The sequence below is a fragment of the Megascapheus bottae genome, chromosome 21, assembly GCF_031878675.1.
Source record: "Megascapheus bottae isolate mThoBot1 chromosome 21, mThoBot2.hap1, whole genome shotgun sequence".
Lineage (NCBI taxonomy): Eukaryota > Metazoa > Chordata > Mammalia > Rodentia > Geomyidae > Megascapheus > Megascapheus bottae.
The window spans coordinates 11,431,416-11,454,132 of NC_143529.1; the positions used below are offsets into that span (position 1 = coordinate 11,431,416).

The 22,717-nt window shown below is 40.5% G+C and overlaps 1 protein-coding gene across 1 annotated transcript in view; it reads left to right on the forward strand.

Annotated features, from left to right (window-relative positions):
* Positions 1 to 700: 700 nt before the first annotated feature.
* Cdk15 (cyclin dependent kinase 15) overlaps positions 701 to 22,717 on the forward strand; it is an 82,143-nt gene continuing 60,126 nt past the window's right edge. Inside the window, exons 1-6 of the mRNA XM_090354358.1 lie at positions 701 to 890; positions 1,784 to 1,933; positions 2,143 to 2,237; positions 4,616 to 4,695; positions 14,789 to 14,883; positions 16,033 to 16,095. Coding sequence (XP_090210484.1) covers positions 768 to 890; positions 1,784 to 1,933; positions 2,143 to 2,237; positions 4,616 to 4,695; positions 14,789 to 14,883; positions 16,033 to 16,095 — 606 coding nt within the window. The 5' untranslated portion in view covers positions 701 to 767. The remainder of the gene's footprint in view (positions 891 to 1,783; positions 1,934 to 2,142; positions 2,238 to 4,615; positions 4,696 to 14,788; positions 14,884 to 16,032; positions 16,096 to 22,717) is intronic.

Genomic DNA, 22,717 nt, shown 5'->3' on the forward strand with positions numbered 1-22,717 from the left:
TCTCTCTCTCTCTCTCTCTCTCTCTCTCTCTCTCTCTCTCTCTCTCTCTCTCTCTCTCTCTCTCTTGCTCTCTCTCTCTCTCTCTCTCTCTCTCTCTCTCCCCCCCCCCCATTCCATTGGCTTTCTCATCTATTGAGTAAGAACAACATAGGTGTTTGAATGGATGAATGACTTCTGCAAGGCTGTTAGGCAGCCCTAATTGGAGGCAAAAGGATAGAATAGATGTCTTCAGCTCTCTTCCTGTTGTATGAGTCTGTGGTTTCTTTGACTACTAAAATTTGGCCAGGTTGCAAATTTGTTTTCAAGTTGGAAAACCAAAAAAAAAAAAAAAAAATGCTTTCAGATGAAAGGTACAAAATACTCCCCAGCTTGCTCACGTTTGCAGGAAGGAAGCCAAATTAATATCACAATGATACCATCACGTGGTAAGTTCATTTTAAAAATGTATACATAGACCCAAAGCCCTTGGCTTATGGCTGGAACCCTGCCCAACTGTGCTCTGTCCAGATTGCACCTCCCTGTTTGGGGCCGTGTAGGTTTGGCTGGAGCAGCAGCTGGTAGATCGGCTACTCTTTCTGATGGAGACTTCCTTGCTGTGATATAAGGAAAAGTGCTGAAGTCATGAGGCTGCTCCAGGCAGAGCCCTCATGTGAGTCACATGAAAACCCCACATTGCTGACCTCTGGCTAAAAGGGAGTGAGCCAGGGCAAGGAGAGGCAGAGAGGGAGAGGTTCAAGTGCAAGTTTTCTCCTTGAACTGAGAAGATTATGGGTCAAGAGCTGTGCACAAAGAGGCTACAGCCTGGATGCGGCTGCTCTCACCGTCGGGAGGGAGGTGAGGCACAGAGCTGCCGGAGGAGACAGCCTGGAAGCATGGAGGCTGCCCTGGAGGTATTTGCATCTCAGGAGAAAGCAGCTTGTTTTCACCATTAGATTCAGGAGTTCAGACAGACATTCCCTTCCAATGTAGCACGGCTTGATTTTTCTGCGGTAGGTCTAGACCCCATAAAAGGGAAGGAAAAAAAAAATTCTAGTAAAGTTACAGAGAATTTATGGCAGTAGTTATCAAGTTTGGGGATGTGCTTGTAAACCAGAGGGGGGAAAAATCATGGTTGGGTATGGGCTGCGTGGAACTGCCTTGACTTGAAGCAGAGAAAGTGGCTCTGCTCTTGAGATCTCAAATCACAGAGCTGAACTGAAGGAGGCAAGCTGCAGTATTGTTGTGGATTCCAGCTTTCAGTCAGCTCATGTCTATTAGCAGTGATGATTTTCCTAAAGTTATATATTGAATAATTGAGTAATTGAGTAAGTAGGAGGGAAGGAGGGAGGGAAGAAGGAAGGGAGGAAGGGAGGGAGGGAGGGAGAGAGAGAGAGAGGGAGAGAGAGAGAAAGAGAGAGAGAGAGAGAGAGAGAGAGGCTGAATCGAAGAGAAAAATGGAAACGAACCCATCAAGGAGATTTAGGTTAATCTCAGCATTATAAGAATAGAAGCATATAAGAAGGAATGTAACACTTCAGCAGTTGATACCGTTGTGGTCTCTATTAGGAATCTGATTTTCAAGAAAGGTGCTTCCCCCCCCCCCCCCCCGGAAGCTTAGAAAACATAGGGAGAGGGAGTATCAGGCAAACAAAGGAAAATTGGTTCTACAAGCTACAGAATCTTGATTTGCACACATTTTATCCATGTATTCTCTGTCTGTCTGTTTCTCTATCTCTCTGTCTCTGTCTCTTTGTCTCTGTCTCTCTCTGTCTCTCTGTCTCTTTCTCTCTTTCTCTCTCTGTAGCTAACAGACCTAAAAGAAGCATCATGTTCTATGACTCCATTTCACCCCAGCAGACCCCAGGCTGTCAATGCCCAGAAGTTTGTGAGTAAAAGGCCACGGAGTAACAGTGATTCTTTTCAGGAGGAGGATGCTGGGCAGGGATTCCAATGGGTGAGTAAACTTAATGAGTGTATGGGTGTCTGGTGCTCACATTGCAGGGCGATTCCTGATGGGCTCTCTCAGGTACACCCACAATACTGCCTAGTGTCCTGGAATTGTGGGGGGAGTAACACACACACACACACACACACACACACACACACACACACACCTGCTCCTTTCTTCCAGTCTGTCACACTTCTCTGTTTTCCTTTGTGCAGAGGAAAAGCCTTCCTTTTGGGGCAGCCTCATCCTACTTGAACTTGGAGAAGTTGGGCGAAGGTTCCTATGCTACAGTTTACAAGGGAATTAGCAGGTGAGTGGTACAGGACTGGGGAGACTTGAGATGAGAGCCCCACCCCATCACTTTATATTATACAGCCAGCCAGATGACACTCTACTTTCACAGCATTTGACCTGTGCAAGGCAGGGGCACAGAGAGAGGGGGGAGGGGAGAGGGAGGGAGGAAGGGAGGAAGGGAGGAAGAGAGAGAGAAAGAGACAGAGAGAGAGAGAGAGAGAGAGAGAGAGAGAGAGAGAGAGAGAGAGAGAGAGCGCACAGATGATTTAAATAGCCTTGAAAGGAAAACAAACCTGCTCTGCTCCAACTAAAGTCAGCTCACTAAAATGTCTGCTGGCCTTTCCTCTCTTCTATTCAGTTCCAAGCAACCAGACTTTCTTTATTCTTGACCCAAAGAACAGTGACTGCCATCTTCTACTTTAGAAAATACTAAGCACTGATTTCAGCTGGGCTCGCACCTATAACCTCCTAGCTCCTCAAATTTGAGACCTAGATGATTAAGGTTCAAACTATCCCCAAAATTCCAGACTCTATCTCCAATTAACCAGCAAAATGCTGGACTGGAGGTATGACTCCTGGAGTAGAATGCCAGCAATGGTCAAGAAAGCTGGTTCAGAGGCCTTGACTTCAAGCCCTAAATGGGTACACACGCACACGTGCGCATGCGTGCACACACACACATACACACACACACACACACACACACACACACACACACACCCCAAAAGATGAAAGAAGACAACTGCAAGTTACTGGTTAAAACTATATGCAAAATATCCAAATAAAAAGTCAGACAAATAGTCAAAGCACAAAAGAAATAGAAAAAAATCCCACACTTATGAAAACTCAGTTCTGTAAGTATAGAAGTTAAAATGTGCCTATTGCTTTTGCCTAGTGAATAGGCCAAAATGTGAAGCAAAAACAAATCAACGTTACTGAGGGCTTGGCAAAGCAACATGAAACCAATTCACAGAGCTTTCAATGATAAACCTCCACAATCTGAGAAACAAAATAGTCAGTATTAAATTATAAACCAAAAAAAAATCTATGAGTCTCTACCAATATAATGATTCAGTTATTAAATTAATGATGAGGGAAGAGGAAATAAATCTCCCATGCACAATAGTTCCAAGTAGTTTATGTAGATAATTGTCCCTTGAAGAAGTGCATCTAGCAACTCCTAAAGTACTGTAAAGGAAAAAACAGCAAGTTTGCAATAGAGAAACCTGACCAGTGCTACCTCAGACAAAGGTGAAAATCAACCTCAAAAATTCTAAGTGAGCCAATGGCTCACACCTATTATCCTAGCTACTAAGGAGGTTTAGATCTGAGGAGGATTGTGGTTCAAAACCAGCCTAGGCAGAGGAGTCCCCATGAGACTCTTATTTCCAATTAACTACTCAAAACCCGGAAGTGGAGCTATGGCTAAAAGTGGTAGAGAGGTAGCCTTGAGCCAAAGAGCTCAGTGCCCAGGCCCTGAGTTCAAGTCCCCCAACTGGAATAAAAGAAGTTGTAAGTCAGCCAGGCACCTGGGGCTCATGCCTACAATCTAGACACTCAAGAGGCTGAGATCTGAGGATTCCTATTTGAAGCCAGCCCAAGCAGAAAAAAACAAAAGCAAAACTTTGAAGACCCCCCAAAACATGTGACACTTACCTGTAGCTAGCCAGCAAACCATCAGAACTGGAAGCTTGACTGAAGTGGTTAAGTACTAGCTGAGCACCCGACTTCAAGCCCCAGTAACAGCCCTTATCCCCAAGTCATAAATCACAAAATGATGAAGTTGGTTCTTTATTTTCCTCAAATTCATAATCCCAGCCTAATCATAAGAAAATTATCAGAAAGTTTCCAAGACATCTTACAAGGATACTTAACTAATACTCCTCAAAAACACTGAAGTTATCAAACACACACAAAAAAAGTCTGGCAAACTGTCATAGCCAAAAAGAGTTAAAGAGACATGACAACTAAATGTAGTCCTGGAAGGGATCCTGGACAATTAAAAGAAGATTAAGCTGGGTGCTTGTGGCTCACATATATAATCCTAGCTATCCAGGATGCTGCGATCTGAGGATCACAGTTCCAAGCCAGCCTAGCAGAAAGGTCCCTATGAGACTTCAAAACAAGACCAAACCGGAAGTAGAGGGTATATAGTAACATCCTGTCTTAGAGAGAAAGAGAGAGGGGGGGGTGGGGACTAAATCAAAGAGAAAAATGGAAAAGAATCCATCGAGGAGATTTAGATTAATCTCAGCATTATAAGCATATAAGAAGGAATGTAGCCCTTCAGCAGTTGATAGCATTATGGTCTCTTTTAGGGATCTGACTTTCAAGAAGGGTACTTTTTTTTTCTGGGATGTAAGCATGTGCAACATCTCCCACCCTCTTTTCTAGGATAAATGGACAACTAGTGGCTTTAAAGGTTATCAGCATGAATGAAGAGGAAGGAGTCCCATTCACAGCTATCCGGGAAGGTAAGTGAGGAGAAATGAACCCAAGAGGTCTGCTTTACATATATTTTCTTAGTGTCTGGGCAGTATAGTAAGTAGGGGAGAATAGTAGGTCTACTAGTTACTAGTGGTGTGATGTTGGGTAGCTTAGTTTACCTACATATCTAACTTTGCTGCTGAAAGCAGACAATAGTAGTACTTATTTCATGAAGTATATAGCTTTAATGAGAACATGAATTTGAAGCAATTATCCCAGGCTAATCAGATTGTAACAAATATTGGCTATTATTATTCTATTCTCACTCATTTCCCTTTACTGACCATAGAAATAACCAATAATTTATACAATAGAAATCAAAAGGGGCTGGGAGTTTGGCCTAGAGATAGAGTGCTTGCCTAGCATGCACAAAGACCCAGGTAAGATTCCTCAGCACCACATACATAGAAAAAAGCCTGAAGTAGTGGTGAGGCTCACTTGAGCCTCTATTCTTGAGAAAATCCAACGACAGTGCTCAGGCCCTGAGCTCAAGCCCAGAACTGGCAAAAAAGAAAAAAAAAAAGAAAAACCAGCTGAGCACTGGTGGTTCACAGATACAATCCTAGCTGTTCAAGAGGCTGAGATCTGAGGATTACAGTTTGAACCCAGCTTATGCAGGGAAGTCTTATCTCCAATTAGACATCAGAAAAGCTGGAAGGTGGGGTTGTGGATCAAGTGGTGAAGCAATAGCCTTAACCACAAAGCTCAGAGATAGAGCCCAGGCCCTGAGTTCAAGCCCCAGGACTGACACACAAAAATATTGAAAAGTCATTATACAATCTACTTTATCAACTTTTTACATGAGCCATGGAAATATGATGATGATGATGATGATGATGATGATGATGATGATGATGATAATGAGACCTCTATCCATTTCAACAAAAATCTAGAGCAATGACACATTTCTTTGGTCTTATTTTCTTGCTTTTAACTGTTTATTCCTTCTTTACTGAGCACATACTATATTCACAGCATAATGATCAGTGTTATGAAGGAAAAAGAAAACTTTGATCTTTGTTTATAGTTGTTTTTGGCCTTACTAGAGCAGATTTTGCAAGACGTAAGTGTAGAAAAGATGGTAAACTGAAAGGAATCTGAGTTGGTCTCAGTGTGGCTAATGGAGCCAGTAGATTTTGAACCAAGGTTGAAAGGATGGATTATGCAAGCCGCCATGGAAAAAGCAATTCTAAAAATGAGTTTATAACTGAATTTGATGCCATTTTAAAAAGTGTTTCAGAGCCCCTGGGAAATGCACCATTTTAAATTGACGTAGAAGAGCCAAATGGCTATGCTTCGCTGGGGACTCACCCCAGAAGGATCAGGTGCCTGATGGAGAGATGCGTGTGTTTAAATGTTTAATATAATGGAAGCTGCATGTACTGATGTACTCATTAGCAGGCCCCATGACAAGATGATTGCATTTGGGAAGAGATGTAGAGATAGACTAAAGAGTATTACTGAAGGCGGTTAAAATCCCTAAGTCACTGAAAGCAGGCTGTCAAGGCCTCGTTCACCTTTTTCTCTAGGCAAGCAGAGTTTGCTGCTTGCTCAAGGCCAGCTTTGCTCAGCTTTTGCCCACAGTCAAGTTTTCCAACTCCACATTTGGTGCTAACAAGGAAACCATTTTTTTTTTTTTTGGTGGATTTTGCTAACAGATGGTTCTCAGCATGTTCAGAAAAGCTGGATCCATATTGTTCTGCATGCTAAATGTTTCTTTGGTTGCATATTTACCAGGAGCTGCCACTTCCGCACAGGTGTTTACAATTACACTTAGCATTTAGCTGCAGACTTTCTTCGTTTGTTTTATGGACTTCCCTTACTGAAAGCTTTGCTTGTATAATATTAAAAACCACAAAAGGATTTTTGACACTTTGGATGCTGTTAGGCTTCCGAACAATGAAGGTTCCTTTTTTCCACCAGTGTAAAGGCTTGGAGCTTTGTTATGGTGTGTGGGAGGGGTTCCCTCTCCCCTCTGGGAGAAGATGGGAGGCCTCATTTGAGAATTCTGGCACTGTCCCATTTTTCCTGTAAGAACTCTTAAGGATGTGAGACCGGGGAGACAGGAGGTTAAATTAGAAGGCCTGGAAGCAAAATAAGAACAGCTGGAGTTCATTAGTTAAAATCTAGGGTCACTAGCTAAAAAGGCAACTGAAAGCCACATGCAGAAAGACCGATGGAGTAACATAGCCTTCTTTAGAAAGCCTTGAAGCAGAATTAGTTTTCCTGAGTATTTTGGCTGCTCTGATGGCTTGGCTGCCCCAGATTTAGTGAGGAGAATTTTGCTATATGTACAGCTTCTTAGTTTGTAGGAAGAATGCACGTAGCCATTGATTAGCCTAGTAATTTTTTTTTTTTTTTTTTTTTTTTTGCCAATCCTGGGCTTAAGCTGAGGGCCTGAGCACTGTCCTTGGATTTTCTCAAGGTTAGAATTCTACCACTTGAGCCTCAGCACCACTTCTGGCTTTTTTCTATGTATGACTAAGGAATAGAACCCTGGTTTTCATGCATGCTAGGCAAGCACTCTCCCACTAGGCCAAACTCCCGGCCCCTCCTAGTAATTTTTTGTAGTACTAGACTAACCCATAGACTAGTTGTTTTCATTTGATCTTGATATATTTATGAAATTGGCAAAAGTATGAACAACACTATGGAATCCATATCTCAATACACTTCCCAGGTCCTTTTCATACCTCTTTCAATCCTCTTACCAGCCCTTTTGAGATCGACAATAGTTTCCTACTATATAGCAGTCTTTCAAATAAAAACTCTCATATACTTTCATGCTACAAATGTTTATGCAGTGCCAGGTCCTCATCTGACTGCTAGGTGGCAGTTCACAAAATAGATGTGTTCCTTATACCTCTCATTCTTTGGCTAATTAATAGGATCAGAGACCTTCATAGCAACTTCGAAAAGCTTTCAAAGCCATCTCAAAATTATATTTCAAATGTTTATTTTCATAACAAGAAGAAAATACTTTATTTGAATAGGTTAATACTTCATGATTTCATACAAAAACAATGTTTCTTGGTTTTCTTGATCTCTATACTAATGTATAGATGCCTTATTTTAGATATCTTTCTAAAATATAGTCTACTTCTACTTTGAACCTAGGACCCTCACACTGTTAGGAGCATTTGTTTAGGAAGAGGTTGTATACGTGACCTTTTTTGAGAACTTAGCTTATGATACATCTCCCATAATCTCTCTCTCTCTCTCTCTCTTTTTTAAATCAAGCTGATTCTTAGGGGTAAAATGTGTTATTTTTGTTGTTGTAGTAGTAATAAACGGATCTCAGCCTCAGAGAGACAGAGAGATTGGATTGAAGTCACAGAGTTAGTTTGTATGTATTACAATCCACAACTATATTATTTAAAATTCTAATTTATTATATAAATTTGGAAATGCTTGATTTAAACATTTCTTTTTTAGCAAAAGTTAAAAATGTAAATCTGGGCCGGGAGTTTGGCCTAGTGGTTAAAGTGCTTGCCTAGTATGCACGAAGACCCGGGTTCGATTCCTTGGTACCACATATATAGAAAAAGCTGGAAGTGGTGCTGAGGCTCAAGTGGTAGAGTTCTAGCCTTGTGAAAGTCCAAGGACAGTGCTCAGGCCTTGAGCTCAAGCCCACGACTGGCAAAAAAAAAAAATGTAAATCTGTCTTAATGATGTAGTCTGGATAGAAACACTGTGTGTGTGTGTGTGTGTGTGTGTGTGTGTGTGTGTGTGTGTGTGTGTGTGTGTGTGTGTGTGTGTGTGTGTGTGTGTGTAGGTGCTTGAACTTTGGGCCTGGGTGCTGTCCCTGAGCCCTTCAGCTCAGGGCTATGGCCCTACCCCTTGAACCACAGTGTCACCTCCAGTTTTCTAGTGGTTAATTGGAGATAAGAGTCTCATGGACTTTAGTACCCAGGCTGGCTTTGAACCTTGATACTCAGATCTCAGCCTCCTGAGTAGCTAGGATTACAGGCGTGAGCCACCGTGCCTGGCTTTAGATGAGAATCTTTTAAGACCACCCACTAGTGGTAAACATTGCCAAGAAATTATTCCCAATCTATACATGAGATGAATTGAGCTAAAAATAGACTAAGGAGCTAAAAATAGACTAAGGAGCTAGAAAATAGACTGAGGTCATGTGGTTATGAACTCCAGTCACCTGTTACCACGAATGGATGGAGGTGGTCCTGCTGGAAAGAGGTCTGCCTTTGGGTGCAATCAAGTCACATCAAGGAGTACATATTTACAAGCATTGTTACCCCCTTTCTATATATGTGTATATATAGAGAGAACATATAAAGAATGCCAGGATGGTATATGAGAGGGGTTAAAATTCCAAAACACATCAGATTATAGCTCTTTATCTGACATTTGTCTTAACATTTATCTAGATTATATCTTTTCTTAGGATTCATCACTTGACGCACAGACTTGATTTGTGGTTTTCAAGTAAGAGAAAAATGTAGTATCAAGGACTAAAAACTTTTGTACTCAATGTCTAGTGGAGCTGGGACAAGTTCCATTATTGACTCCTACATAAACTCATTTCAAGTGTCTTGGTTTTCATTGATTCACAAGTGTTTATTGAATACCACATACTGGAACAGCAAAGGGACAGAGTCAATCCAGGTTCTAAAGACTCATGAGAGCATTACCTACCAGCCAGTCACTGCATTCCATTATGCCCTATGATTGTTACTTTTCTTATTTTTGCCTAAACTCAAGCAGAACAGAGTAACAACAAAATATCCTGATCCATTGCACTTGCAAAGCACCAGTTTTATTCAACTACAAATCCTTGTAAAATGAAGAAAATGAAGAAATTAAGTATCCATTATGAAATGAGAATAATCTCCTTGAATTATTAAACATCTCATATTATTATAAGAACACATTCTAAATCATTCTAAATCTTATGAGCTGAATAATGATTAATTGTGGGTCCTTCTCCACAGATTTTTAGGATGATGTTATTTTCTTCATATTTCTTCTGTGGCTAGTGTTTTTTATGACCATGCCAACTTAATACATATACAATTTTTACAACAATGCCTGGTATGCTATAATCACAATCATTATAAAATTTTATTAGAATTAGGGTGCTGCTCAGTAGAGCTCATGCTTAACATGTGAAAGGCCCTGGGATTGATCCTCAATACTTTCAACCCCTCACCAAAGAAATTCTATTGTGATTTGTGTGGAGCTTTAAAGACTTCACTCATACAATTTATCTTGGTGGTTTTTCTTTGAAGGAAACAAAAAAATAAGTACACTTGCCAAATGTATATTGCCATAAGTATATTTAAACAATAATTTTATCAGAATCAAAATACTAATTTCAGGATCCTCCCTTCTTTTTTGACTTTTACATTTCTATCTTGTACAGTCTGCAGAACAGATATCATATCCTGCTGGAAAGCAGGATATGAGATACTTGGAAAATTTTTAAAAAGTCCTTTTCTTCCAGGGTTTAAGACACATACACACACACACACACACACACACACACACACACACACACACACATAGTGCTAGAGGCACAAGTAGCTTCTCTTGTGGGTGGGCCAAACCATACTCAAAGACACTATGGGATAAAGGCTTTGAACCACATCTGTTCTTTCATGAAAATTCCCTATTAATTACTCAGCAAAATTCACAGTATCCATATAGTTATTTCAGTGGTCTTGGGCAATAGAAGAACAGTAGAAGACATGGCCATAAAACTGAGTATTGGTGATCTATTTGAGGGAGGTGACTAAAAGACACAAGGAGTAAATATCTTCAACAGAAACAACTTCCTCAGCCAAGCATAGGTAAATAAACAATACAACAGAAGGAATGATCACAAATTCAATTGTAAGTATTTATTGAGTATTCTAGACATGTATTCCAGACATCGTTCAGTCTATACATTAAGGATATAAAGATAAGCAAAGAAAATAGACAAAACTGCTCTCTCTCAATAGAGTTTATACTCTTCTGGTGGAGATAGACAATAAACACACACATACACCTATATATGTGTGTATATGTGTATAATGGATGAATGAATGATAAATATATTTAGGTATGTAGTTTATGTCAGGTAATTAGAAGGGTCAGAAAAGAGATTACACAGGGCCCAGGCACAGAGACGCTCCCGGAGGAGAGGTGTGGAAGACAACTATTATTTCATCTAGAGCAGATAAAGAAGCTTTGTCCTCACAGGTATCATTTGAACCGTCATGCTAGAACTGAAAAAGAGGGCTTCCTATGGCTGAGAAGAAAGGGTTGCAGACAGAGCTATGGCAAAAATAAGACTGTAAAGAGGAATTGCATTTGCATTTGTTTATGGACAGCTAGGAAATGACTGTGATTACAGACAAGAGAGTAGGGGTACCGTGTTAGGTACCTGTGTGGCACAGCTAGATGGAGCCCCGGCCTGGACAGACCACCTCAAGTCCTTTCATTTGATTGAACATGATGAGAGGTCACTATAGGGCTGGGAACTAGGAGGGACATCCCCTGACCTCCATGAAAAAAATGATGGTAGTTGTTAACTGTTCCGAGACAAGACTGCAGAAAGGAAGGAAGAAGTAGCAAGACTAATAAATTATTTGCAGTAGCCAGGTACGGTGGATCACGCCTATAATCTTAGCAACTCAGGAGGCTGAGATCTGAGGACCACAGTTCAAAGCCAGACTGGGCACAAGAGCCCGTGAGACTGTTATTTCCAATTAAGCACTAGAAAAGCAGAAGTGGTGCTGTGGCTCAAGGGGTAGGGCAGTAGCCTTGAGCTGAAAAGCTCAGCGACAACGTCAGGTCCAGAGTTCAAGCCCAACAACTGGAAAAAAAAATATTTGCAGTAATTTGGTTAAGATAGGATGCAGGTTGGCTCAACATGCTGGCTGAGGATATGCAAGGGTTCTGGACAAGCTTTAAAGGCATTGCCAGCAGATATGTGGATGGGCTGGGTGGGAGTATGAAAGAAAGTTGAGAGGAGCTGATTTTCCAGAGTGCTAGACCTGGATGAAGTGAATGAATGGCTTAAGCCCATTTCTGCTTATTGTGAACTGAAGATAAGACTAATAAAACACATGTAAGTGACCATCAGAGAAATGGCTAAATTGACGCTCTTCCAACTCTTATAAAACTGAAATTATCAAGAAAAATATAAGAACTTTTATATTCACTGTTACTAGCAATAAGCCTGGTCCAAGTAAATATTGTTCCTTAAGCTTTTCAGCAAATGATAGTTTGGAACTCTTGTGATTAATAAAACATAGCCTCATGATGTTTTAGCAATATATTTAAGTAAGACTAAGACTGTATTAAAAATAAAGTTAAAATATCTTAATACCTTAAGTAATTTTTGTCACTGATCTACATAGCCTCAAAATCTAATTTTGATATGTGTGTTTTGTAAGTTCATACATGAACGTGTGTTGCATATAGAGAGAAAATACGAAATAAATTTATAAATAAAAATAAGCATAAATGCAAGCATTCTCAGTTGATGGTCAAAAAATCATTGTTGTAAATATGGAAGATGTTGAGAACTCTAACAGAAAGATAACAGAAATAAGACCTTAAGATTAGGAGTGGCAGCTGGGTACTGGTGGCTCATCTCTATAATCCTAGCTACTCAGTAGGCTGAGATCTAAGGATTGCAGTTCAAAGCCAGCCAGGCAGAAAAGTCCCTGAGACTCTTATCTCCAATTAATCACCAGGAAAAAAACAAAAGCAGAAAACCCTGAAGTGGGGCTGTGGTTCAAAGTAGAGCTCAAGGTAGAGGCCTAGCATTGAGCTGAAAAGCTCAGGGACAGTGCCCTGAGTTCAAGTCTCATGGCTGACATAAAGGAATAAACAAACAAACAAATAAGAAATTTTTTAAGATGAGGAATGTGCTTTTAATGAGTTCAAGGTGGAAGAAGGATCATGAAGGCTGGTGTAGATATTAATTCAATTTGCATATGTGAGGTGCTTTCCATTTACCAAGGGTTCTTTGTGTGGGATCTGATTTCATCTTTACGTTAGCCCTATGATGGAAAGTTAGGAGGATGCTTTGTCTTTTCAAAGGAGTGAGTTGAGACTTGGGCTGAGAGACTCTCCAGAGCTTACCCAGATAGGGAGTGACAGGGCCAGGATTCATGTCAGGGCTCCTGGCTCCCCAGACAGTTCTCCCCTAAGACACTCAATAAATATGCTTGACAAATGAAGTGCTTACTCTTGGCTGAGCATTGTACAGGGTGCTGTGGCAGCATCCAAAAGAGAGAGAATGTCACTTTCTATTCCCCTCCAGCCTTCACTCTGAGACTATCCATATGCCTGGGAAACTCCTCGAGTGCCTTTATCAAATGATGCATTGATAAAAGTGAAGTAGTACGTTTGTTCATTAGGACTTTAGGAACAAAAGTTAGCAGGTGTGCTAGAACTCCTCTGGTGATAAAAAGCTTCCCAACTTAAATTTACTTTAAAAAGACAGGGATTCACTGACTCACAGGTCTGATCATTACAGTGACGCTAGACTAGGAATCCGAACTGTTTGGTTTTTTTTTTCTTCTTCTTTCCCTTCCCTTCCTTTCTTTTCTCCCATTTCCTCCCCATCCCTCTTCCTTTCCTCCCTTCCTCCCTTCCTCTCTTCCCCTCTACCCTGAAGATGGAACAAGGCCTTGTACATATTTGGAAAGCACTGTACTTCAGAGCTACACCCTCAGTCTGTCCTGCTCTCACCATGTATTGATAACCTGGTCTAACAGCTCCTGCCTAAATCCCACAAATACAACCTACACATTGGAAAGGAAAGTACTTTTTTGCTGTAAGCACCAACAAAATAGAGCTCTCCCAAACCTAAGTTTATGAACCAATCACTATGGCTAGCAAAGTGCTGTGCTCTGATTGGCCAGTCTACTTCACAGGTTCACCCTTAGAATTGCCATTAGTCTAGCCAGAAAGGATTGGACTAAGAGGAGGGTTGGCTCCCGGAGGAAAACTTCTTAGTAGAAAAGAGATTGACTGTCAGGAGGGCAAAACAACAGAGTCGTTGCAACATGAATGAGATAACTTTATACCTAAATTTAAGGGATGATTTGAGTTTGTTTTTAATGGTATGAAATTCTATGTAGGGAGGGACTTGATACAGGTAGTTTCTAAAGAGTAGAACTATAGGAGTTATTATGTACATTGACTTTTCCTTTCCTTTAAAATTTAAAGGCACTATTTGTTCATGACCTGAGCTGAAACTCATCCTTTCCTTATGCCTTTTTTTGACTACCATCCTTTTGAAGCCAGGAGTATTCCTATCTTTGGAATACCCAAAGATACCTTTTCAAGTTCCTTCCACTACTAGTCTCTTGTGGTGACTTTTCCTCTTTAAAGGGGGCCTTAAGCACTTGCCTAGCATCTATAGGGTAAGGCTATGCATTTGATCCCAGCACAGCTAAATAAGTAAATGCATGGCTGTCTACTGGGTACATCTGTTACTGAGGAGCTAAGAAACACTCATCAGCACTTCCACTCTTTGGGGCTTTCCCAAATTTGGCCTGCTCTCTTCACATTTGCATTTTCTCCTTTCCATGGAGGTCTGGAGCATTCTTATCAGGTTTCTTCACCCCACGCTCTCCATCCATCATGTCCACTGGGGCTGCTGACCCCTGGTGCCACGGTATGTTTTTCTTTTTTTTTATTTTTAATATTGGAGATGGATCACATGTTAGAAAGTTTGTTCTAGAAAGCAGAACATCTTAGTTTCTACTCCAATGGCCACTCTTCTCCCAGGTCCCCTCTCCATAGCTCTGGAGCTGAGAATCCCAGGAGGAGAACATTCACAAAGTGCTCTGATGAAATGGATTAGGTAAATGGAAACATTGTTTTTGCAACCGTGCTAGCCTGTAAGAATCAGTTGTATAAATGCAGCGATTCGCCATTTAAAAAATAATGAAGACCCTATGCCATTTGAAATATTCTTTTCAGAAGAGATTTATTTCCAGCTGTAAAAACTCAGGATGCTTGATTTGAAATGTTTGAAACAAATCCTGCTTCCTAATTTTAAAGCAACACTTATGTTATCAATGATTGGTTTGACATTTCATTTAATCTCTCTAGCTTCTCTACTGAAGGGTTTGAAGCACGCCAATATCGTCCTGCTGCATGATATAGTTCACACCAAAGAGACACTGACATTCGTTTTTGAATACATGGTGAGTTCTCTGGCATTTTCTTAGACATGAAGGGAAAGCCTGCTGCTTATAATGAATCTGTTAATATTTTATGGCATGATGAAACTTTCATTAAAATGTGGAAGGCAGCGTGGAAATTTTCATTATTGTGATTAGTAGAAACATTGTTTTTGCAACCATCTTTTAGTCCTGCTTCTTTACTCATTTTTTTGTTGTCCCTTTCCCCACCAATAAAAAAACTCAGATTTTTCATTTGTTTTTGACACATGACATTTTCACTTAAAAAAAATTTAGTGTAAACCAGATCTGAACAGAATCTAATATTTTTAATGGACAATAAGTAAGTCCCAATATATTTTTAAAAATTGTACATAATCTTACTAAAGAGTAACTCATTTTGTACTTTTTTTTTTTGCCAGTCCTGGGCTTGGGCTCAGGGCTTGAGCACTGTCCTTGGGCTTTCTCAAGGCTAGAGCTCTACCACTTGAGCCTCAGCACCACTTCCGGCTTTTTGCTATGTATGTGGGGTACTGAGGAATTAAACCCAGGTCTTCGTGAATGCTAGGCAAGCACTCTACCACTAGGCCAAACTCCCAGCCCTCATTTTGTACTTTTTTAAACTAGTACTGAGGCTTGAACTCAGGGCCTGAACACTGTTTTTAAGCTTCCTCAAGGCTAGTACTCTACCATTTGAGCCACAGCACCACTTCTAGCTTTTTCTGTGTATGTGGTACCAAGAAATTGAACCCAGGGTTTTGTGCGTGTTAGGCAAGCATTCTACCGTGAGGCCACACTCTCGGCCCTCATTTTGTACTTTTGAAAAGAAAACATATTCAAATGAGTAGAAAAAAGCCCATAAGGTATAGCTCTTGACTTGCCTCCAAGGACATTTTGAGAGTAAAAAATTTCTGTGTCATGTTCAGTGCCAGTCATTAAAATGAGCATCTCTTGTTTGTGCCAAGCTTCCTTCTACCAGCAACCAGCTAGGCAAATACACTGCCTGACCTTGACAGCAGTGCTTAAAGAATCTGGCTAGCCTCCTTGTATATATTAGTCTAAATTAAATCCATAACTTTGTCATATCTCTTGACAGGCAGGTCTATGGTTTGCATTAGGATTCTATCCAAGCACCACTAACCCTACTCTGTTGTCCTTTGCTGCTTTGTTTAGCACACAGATCTGGCACAGTACATGTCTCAACATCCAGGAGGGCTTCATCCTCACAATGTTAGGGTAAGTACTTTAAGGACAGTCTTTCTTGTAGTCTACTACTCACCAGAGGAGAATTTTGAAATAGACTGCCACCACAAAGCAAAGTCCTATGACTCTAAACAGGAGGATATACATACTGATACTCTAAATAAACTTTTTTTATTTTTTTATTGTAATGAATAGAAGGGTTACATTATATTCACCAGATAGAAGGTACATTTCTTAACAATCATTGCTACCCCTTCTCATGTTTTTGTACCCATTTCCCTCTCCCACCCCCTCCCCTATAAACTTCCTTTTTTTAAGAGTTCCTTGAGTTATGGGGAAATGTCTAGCTATTTTTTAGGTAGCCTAACCCTGTCAATCATTGCCAGCATGCATAATCTTTAGATGGATAAAGTAATAAAAAAGAATTCTATTAAAATGAAAGATCTGCTGATGCTGGTTGCTCATGCCTATAGGAGGCTAATATCTGAGGATCGTAGTTCAAAGCTAGGCCAGGCAGGAAAATCTGTGAGACTATTATCTTCAGTTAACCATCAGAAAACCAGAAGTGGAGCTGTGGCTCAAAGTGGTAATCCCTGAGCAAAAGAGCTCAGGAACAGTGCCCAAGCCCTGAGTTCAAGCTCCATGACCAACAATAAAAATAAATAAGAAAATAAATGAAATGAAAGACATGAAGCTAGGCACTTATAAAATAAAGACCTTCTTCATTTCAGATTGTTGTCATCCGAGGTAAAATTTGCATTGCTTATTCTAGCTGCTCCTGCTATACATCTGGGACTAAATTCCATTCTCCCAGTCATTAGAATAGAAATAATAAATTCTTAACTAGCTATAATGATACATCTGTTATAAATTTTCAAAACCATTTATATTTCATGCTTTTCATTCCCACTAGTTTTATCGGCATTAATTGATCCCTAAAATAACCCTCTGAGATCGTATATGATGTAATTATTCATTTAACAAATATTTACTTATGAAATTTATTTATTAATTCATCCAATAAATATTTATTAAGTATTTAGTGTTATATTGAGTTTTGGGGGTTTCAGTAATGAAAAAGTTGTGTTCCTTCTCAGTGAATTAAAAGTCTGTATAAGATATATAAACTTGTTAGATAGTTAGCAGAAAAATAGAAATACAAGAAAAATATATAGTAAAGGGTTCTAAATGTGGTCTTAGAGTCAGAGGTTTGGAATGGAAAGTTTGAGGGCAAGAATTTAGGGGGAATAGAAAAAAAATTAAATAGCTGTGGAGAAAATGGAAAATACAACTAGCTAGGGAAATCAGGGGGATGATGTTAAGGACCCTGTTGAGAATAAAGATCATTATATTACCTGTATGATCGTGGGGCTTGAAATAAGGGCCTGGGCATTGCCCTTGAGCTTTTGTGTTCAAGGCTAGTGATTTACTACTTGAGCCATAATTCCATTTCTAGCTTTTTTTTTTTTTGGTAGTTTATTAGAGATGAGAGTCTTATGGACTTTCCTGATGGCTTAAAATCATAATCCTCAGTTCTCAGCCTCTTGAGTAGCTACAATTATAGATGTGAGTCATTGGCACCTAGCTATAGGATTTCCTTCCTCCCTCCCTCCTTTCCTTCCTTTCTTTTCTTTTCCAGTCCTGGGCTTGAGCTCAGGGCCTGAACACTGTTCTTGGACTTTCTCAAGGCTAGAGCTCTACCACTTGAGCCTCAGCACCACTTCCGGCTTTTTTCTATGTATGTGGTACGAAGGAATCGAACCCGGGTCTTTATGCATCCTAGGCAAGCACTCTACCACTTTGCCAAACTCCTGGCCCCCTTTCTTTCTTTTTAAAGGCAATATTTAATAATTTGAATAGAGGATGGAAGAAGGTAGACATTTGGATTGATTCAGAGGTGGAGGTCATCAGACATAGGGGAAAGAAAGATAGCCGAGTAAGAAAGTTGAAGAGTTTGTCAAGAAGACTTAAAGTGATGATTCTGCCCCTATACTAACTCAAAGTAGAAAGTAAAAACAGTTTAACCTGAGGTAGTGAAAAGAAGTTTTTTTTTTTTTTTTTTTTTTTTTTTTTTTTTTTTTTTTTGCCAGTCCTGGGCTTAAGCTCAGGGCCAGAGCACTATCCTTGGATTTTTCTCAAGGCTAGAGCTCTACCACTTGAGCCTCAGCACCACTTCTGGCTTTTTCTAAGTGTGTGGTACCAAGGAATTGAACCTGGGTCTTTGTGCGTGCTAGGCAAGCACTCTACCACTAGGCCATACTCCCGGCCAGAGTCAGAGCTTTTGAGTAAATAGAACAGATGCAGAAAGAATAACTGAAAAAGGCCTATAGGCATGAGTGACTCACATACCAGCACCAGCAATGCAGAGAAGAACTTTTTTAAAAAAGGTATAGAACACATGATTCCTGCACAAGGGACTTACTAAAACAATATGCATGAATACTATTACAGGACATTTGTGAAGAATTCCAAATGGGGAGGGGATGGGCAGTAAACCTATAAAAGCCAACCCAAGGAGAAAAATCTATGGGATTACATTTCCAAAATAACAAGAAAAATTCTAGCTGGAGGTGTGGTTCAAGTGCTAAAATAGCAACCATAAGGTAGAAAGCTGTATGAGCTCCAGGCCCATATAGCTGAGTGAATGTCAGAAAAGGCATGGTATATTCCAAACACTAAAATTAATTCAGTGATACCAGAGTTTAGAATTAGCAGTGTTAATGCTAGGTAGTGTTGTCACGGCTTACACATGTAATTCAGCACTTAGGATGGGACTGAGGCAAGAGGATGGATGATGAGTTCTGGGTAGCCTAGAGTTTAAGGCCAGATTAAGCTATGTAATGAGATTGTCTCGAAGCAAACAAAAAAATGCATGGTGCAGTGGCTCATGCCTATATTATCAACTACTCAGGAGGCAGATTGAGAGGATCAGGATTCAATACAACCTAGTTAAGAAGTTAGCAAGGCCCCATCTCAATGAAAGGGAACCTGTTTTTTGTATTTTTGCATTTTTTGGATTGGAAAGAGTAAAATGCTTTAAAGAAAAAAAATACTCCCCCAACCCATTATATGCCTTGTTCCTCCTACTCAGCTGCATCCCCAACTCCAACTCTCTTAGTACATTTCTATCCTGATACTTATTCCCTGAATGCTGGGTTCTAGCCTTCAAAGTGAGGCTGATGAGAACAGCAGTAATACAAATGTGAGATGACAATAGAGGAAAAGGGATATGTATGTGATCAATTAGCCGGAATGGATGGGTAAAGGAGAAGTCAGCACAAATTTTTTTGGCTTTGAGAGGTAAGATGAATGCTTGTGCATTCACTGAGATGGAGGACCGGGGAAGAAAATGGATTTTGGATATTTATAGTCAATTATGTTTTAGACATGCTGAGTGAGATGATTATAGGATGTTCAGGTGACCTTCAGATTATGTAGGACTCAAAATCAAAAAGAGATCTGAGTTGGAGTTAAAATTTTGAGATGATCAGAATGTAGTTGTTCACTGCAGCCATGTACAGAAGTAAGATGACTAGGAGAGAGAATCAGAAGAATAAGAGAAGAAGGTCAAGGAAGGAGCTCTAAGACACAGCAATGTATTATATAGCAGTGCTAGGAGTGGAACCTATAAAAAGAAAATCAGAGGGGTAGGAGAAAAATCAGAAGAATGTGGAAAAAAGAAAAGTTTCACATGCTGGCACCTGTAAGCTAGAGACATCTCTTAACTTTTCGTAGCAAAAGTCATTTGTGGTCATGGTTTTTAAAAATGTGAATGAAATGATTACTGCAGAAGCAGAAGTACTTTTTACATATGTGAACTTGGATTTCGGAGTACCAACATTTCCACAGGATGGAAAGATCTAGCATGTGATCCCGGAACTTAGTGGCTGGAGTGGACTGGAGAAACAGATCAAAGGAGCTGAAGAGGTTAGCTAGACTTAGTCTCAAGGGCACTGGTGTCCTGAGGAACAGCGGAACCCAAATGCCCAAGTCTTCAGTGGCAAGCAGTGGAGTAGATGACAACCAGAACCAGGGTGGCATGAATATCTCAGGGACATCCAGAACACAGGCTGGAGAGTGACAGGAGTGCAGTGATACCGGAGAAGGAAAGGCAGCTCATTCTACTGTTCAGAGGAAACTGAGAAAACTAGCATCCTCTTAAGAATGCAGGGGGAGGGCCGGGAGTTTGGCCTAGTGGTTAAAGTGCTTGCTTAGCATACGCGAAGACCCGGGTTCGATTCCTTGGTACCACATACATACAAAAAAGCTGGAAGTGGTGCTGAGGCTCAAGTGGTAGAGCTCTAGCCTTGAGAAAGTCCAAGGACAGTGCTCAGGCCCTGAGCTCAAGCCCAAGACTGGCAAAAAAAAAAACAAAATAAAACAAAAAAAACACAACAAATGTCTTAATTGAGAGGAAGTAGAAAGGAATGTGTTGGAATTTAACTTTGGGGAGTTTTAAACGATGATTGAGAGTAATGGAGAAGGAGGAGTGAAAAGATTTAAGAAAAGAGAAATGGGTTCATAAAGAACGGTAGCTCAGGATGGAGGTGGGTCTGGAGGAGAAATGACCACGAAAGGCAGGAATCCTAATGAGGGGAACCTGCTTCTGGTTTTTCATAGAACAAGTCCAAGGATCCCTGGTGGGTGGAAGGATTTGGGCTTTTCTGAATTGGGTTGGTTGACGGCTAGTAGGTTCTGGTTTGTGTGTGCATGTGTGTGTGTGTCTGCATGCGTGCGTGCATGCACCAGATCTGGGGGCTTGGTCACTGTAATATCCCAGCCATTCTGGGGGAAATTTGTCCCCAGCAATGAGTCCCCAGCACTCAGTGAACTGATCTAGGAGTCAGTTTAATAGCAGCCCAGTGACCACTCTCCTTCGGACTGATAGATAGCAGCCCTGACCTTCAGTGGGGCTGAGCTGTTAAAGGTAAACACCATACATAGGTGGTAGTCACCTTAACGACGAAACCACAGGCAAGTTCGTAACCACTCGCAGGTGATTGAGCTTGAACTTTTTCTTTTTTTTTTTCTTTTTTCTTTTTTGCTGGTTAATTGGAGATAAGAGTCTCATGGATTTTCCTGCTTGGGCTGGCTTCAAACCACTATCCTTAGATCTCAGCCTCCTGAGAAACTAGAATTACAGGCAGGAGCCACCGGTGCCTAACAATGGATTGTGTTCTTTTAAAGACTCCTAGCCCACATGGCATTAGCTCAGTTGAATTGTTTTGTTCCCTCTGAACCTGATGGTGTTGGAAGCTACTCTAACCCCTGGGGTCTGGAAGGAGTCTGCCCACCATCTGATTAATTTATGTGAGAAAATACCCTGGGATTTGGTTGTATTATGATGGGGGAGGATGATGAAAGAGGATCCCAGGTTGTAGGGATCAAAGAGTGAGCAGGTGGTGAATTTAGTCTGCATGGCCTCAACTGGACGACTGTGGCTGTGAAAAGGATATCTTAACATTGCAGGGCCTCAAACTTACAACTACTGGAAGATGGAGGAAGAGGCAGAGAGAGGAGGGAGGGGGCAGCAGGAAGGTGGAAATTGTTGACATTCGGGACACAAAAAGCATTTCAAGCTGACCCACTAAGAAGCTGTTTCTGATACAGCTAACTAATTCCCTTCTTCTTGACAGTTTAACTTTGTAGCCCAGACTGATTCAAACTCCCAAGTGCTGATAGCACAGGCATCACACCCAACATGTCTTTAGTTCTCCTGAGCCCTGATTTTCTCATCTATGAATTGAGGACAAATTATCTTCCAAATCTGTAGCCCTCCCTGATGACTGGCTTCCTATTCTTGTCTCTCTCTCTCTCTTTCTCTCTCTCTCTCTCACTTGCCTTTTTCTTCCTTTTTCCTTAGTATCTTCTCTTTGGAAAGCATATTTTTTTTTCTTTTAGCTGGCGTTTAAATTAGTTTTTCAGATTTTCTTTTCTACAAACATTTAGAGTTATAACAAACTGAGGGGTTTAAATGCTGTAAAGAGTTTTATGCTTTGGTTGCTTAGTGTTTGAGTGATTAAATGAATACTGTGTGTGTGTGTGTGTGTGTGTGTGTGTGTGTGTGTTGGAAACCTCAGAAGATGAAAATGTTAGGAAGACCCATAGGAACATTTGACTCAGGACTCAGTAAACATTTGAAGAAGTCCTAAGAAATGTCTGACATTTTAATTTTTTTCCTCATTTCCCATTTATTCACATTGACAGATTGTAACACTTCTCAATGGGATTGTTCAAAAACTAGTACAAACTGAGATTTTTATTGGTGGACAATTCAAGGTGTTTTAGTTTTAGAAAGCAGTTCCCTATTTGAAGTAAAAAGCAAACAATTTATCCATCTGATTGCGGAGAAGTTTTATACTTCCCTTACAATGGCATCTGCATGGACCGGTGGAACAGACAGTCCCCAGTGCTGACATTTTAAATTTTATTCATCTAATTTCTTTTTTGTCGGTACCAAGACTTGAATTCTAAATCTCAGGTTCTCATTCAGGCTTCTTGCTCATAGCTAGAGAAGTGTCACTTGAACCATGCTTCTCGTGAGTCTGGCATTTTGATGGTTCATTAGAGATGGAGTCTCACAGACTTTTCTGCCGAGGCCAACTTCAAATCATGATCCTCAGATATCGGTCTCCTGAGCAGCCAGGATTACAGG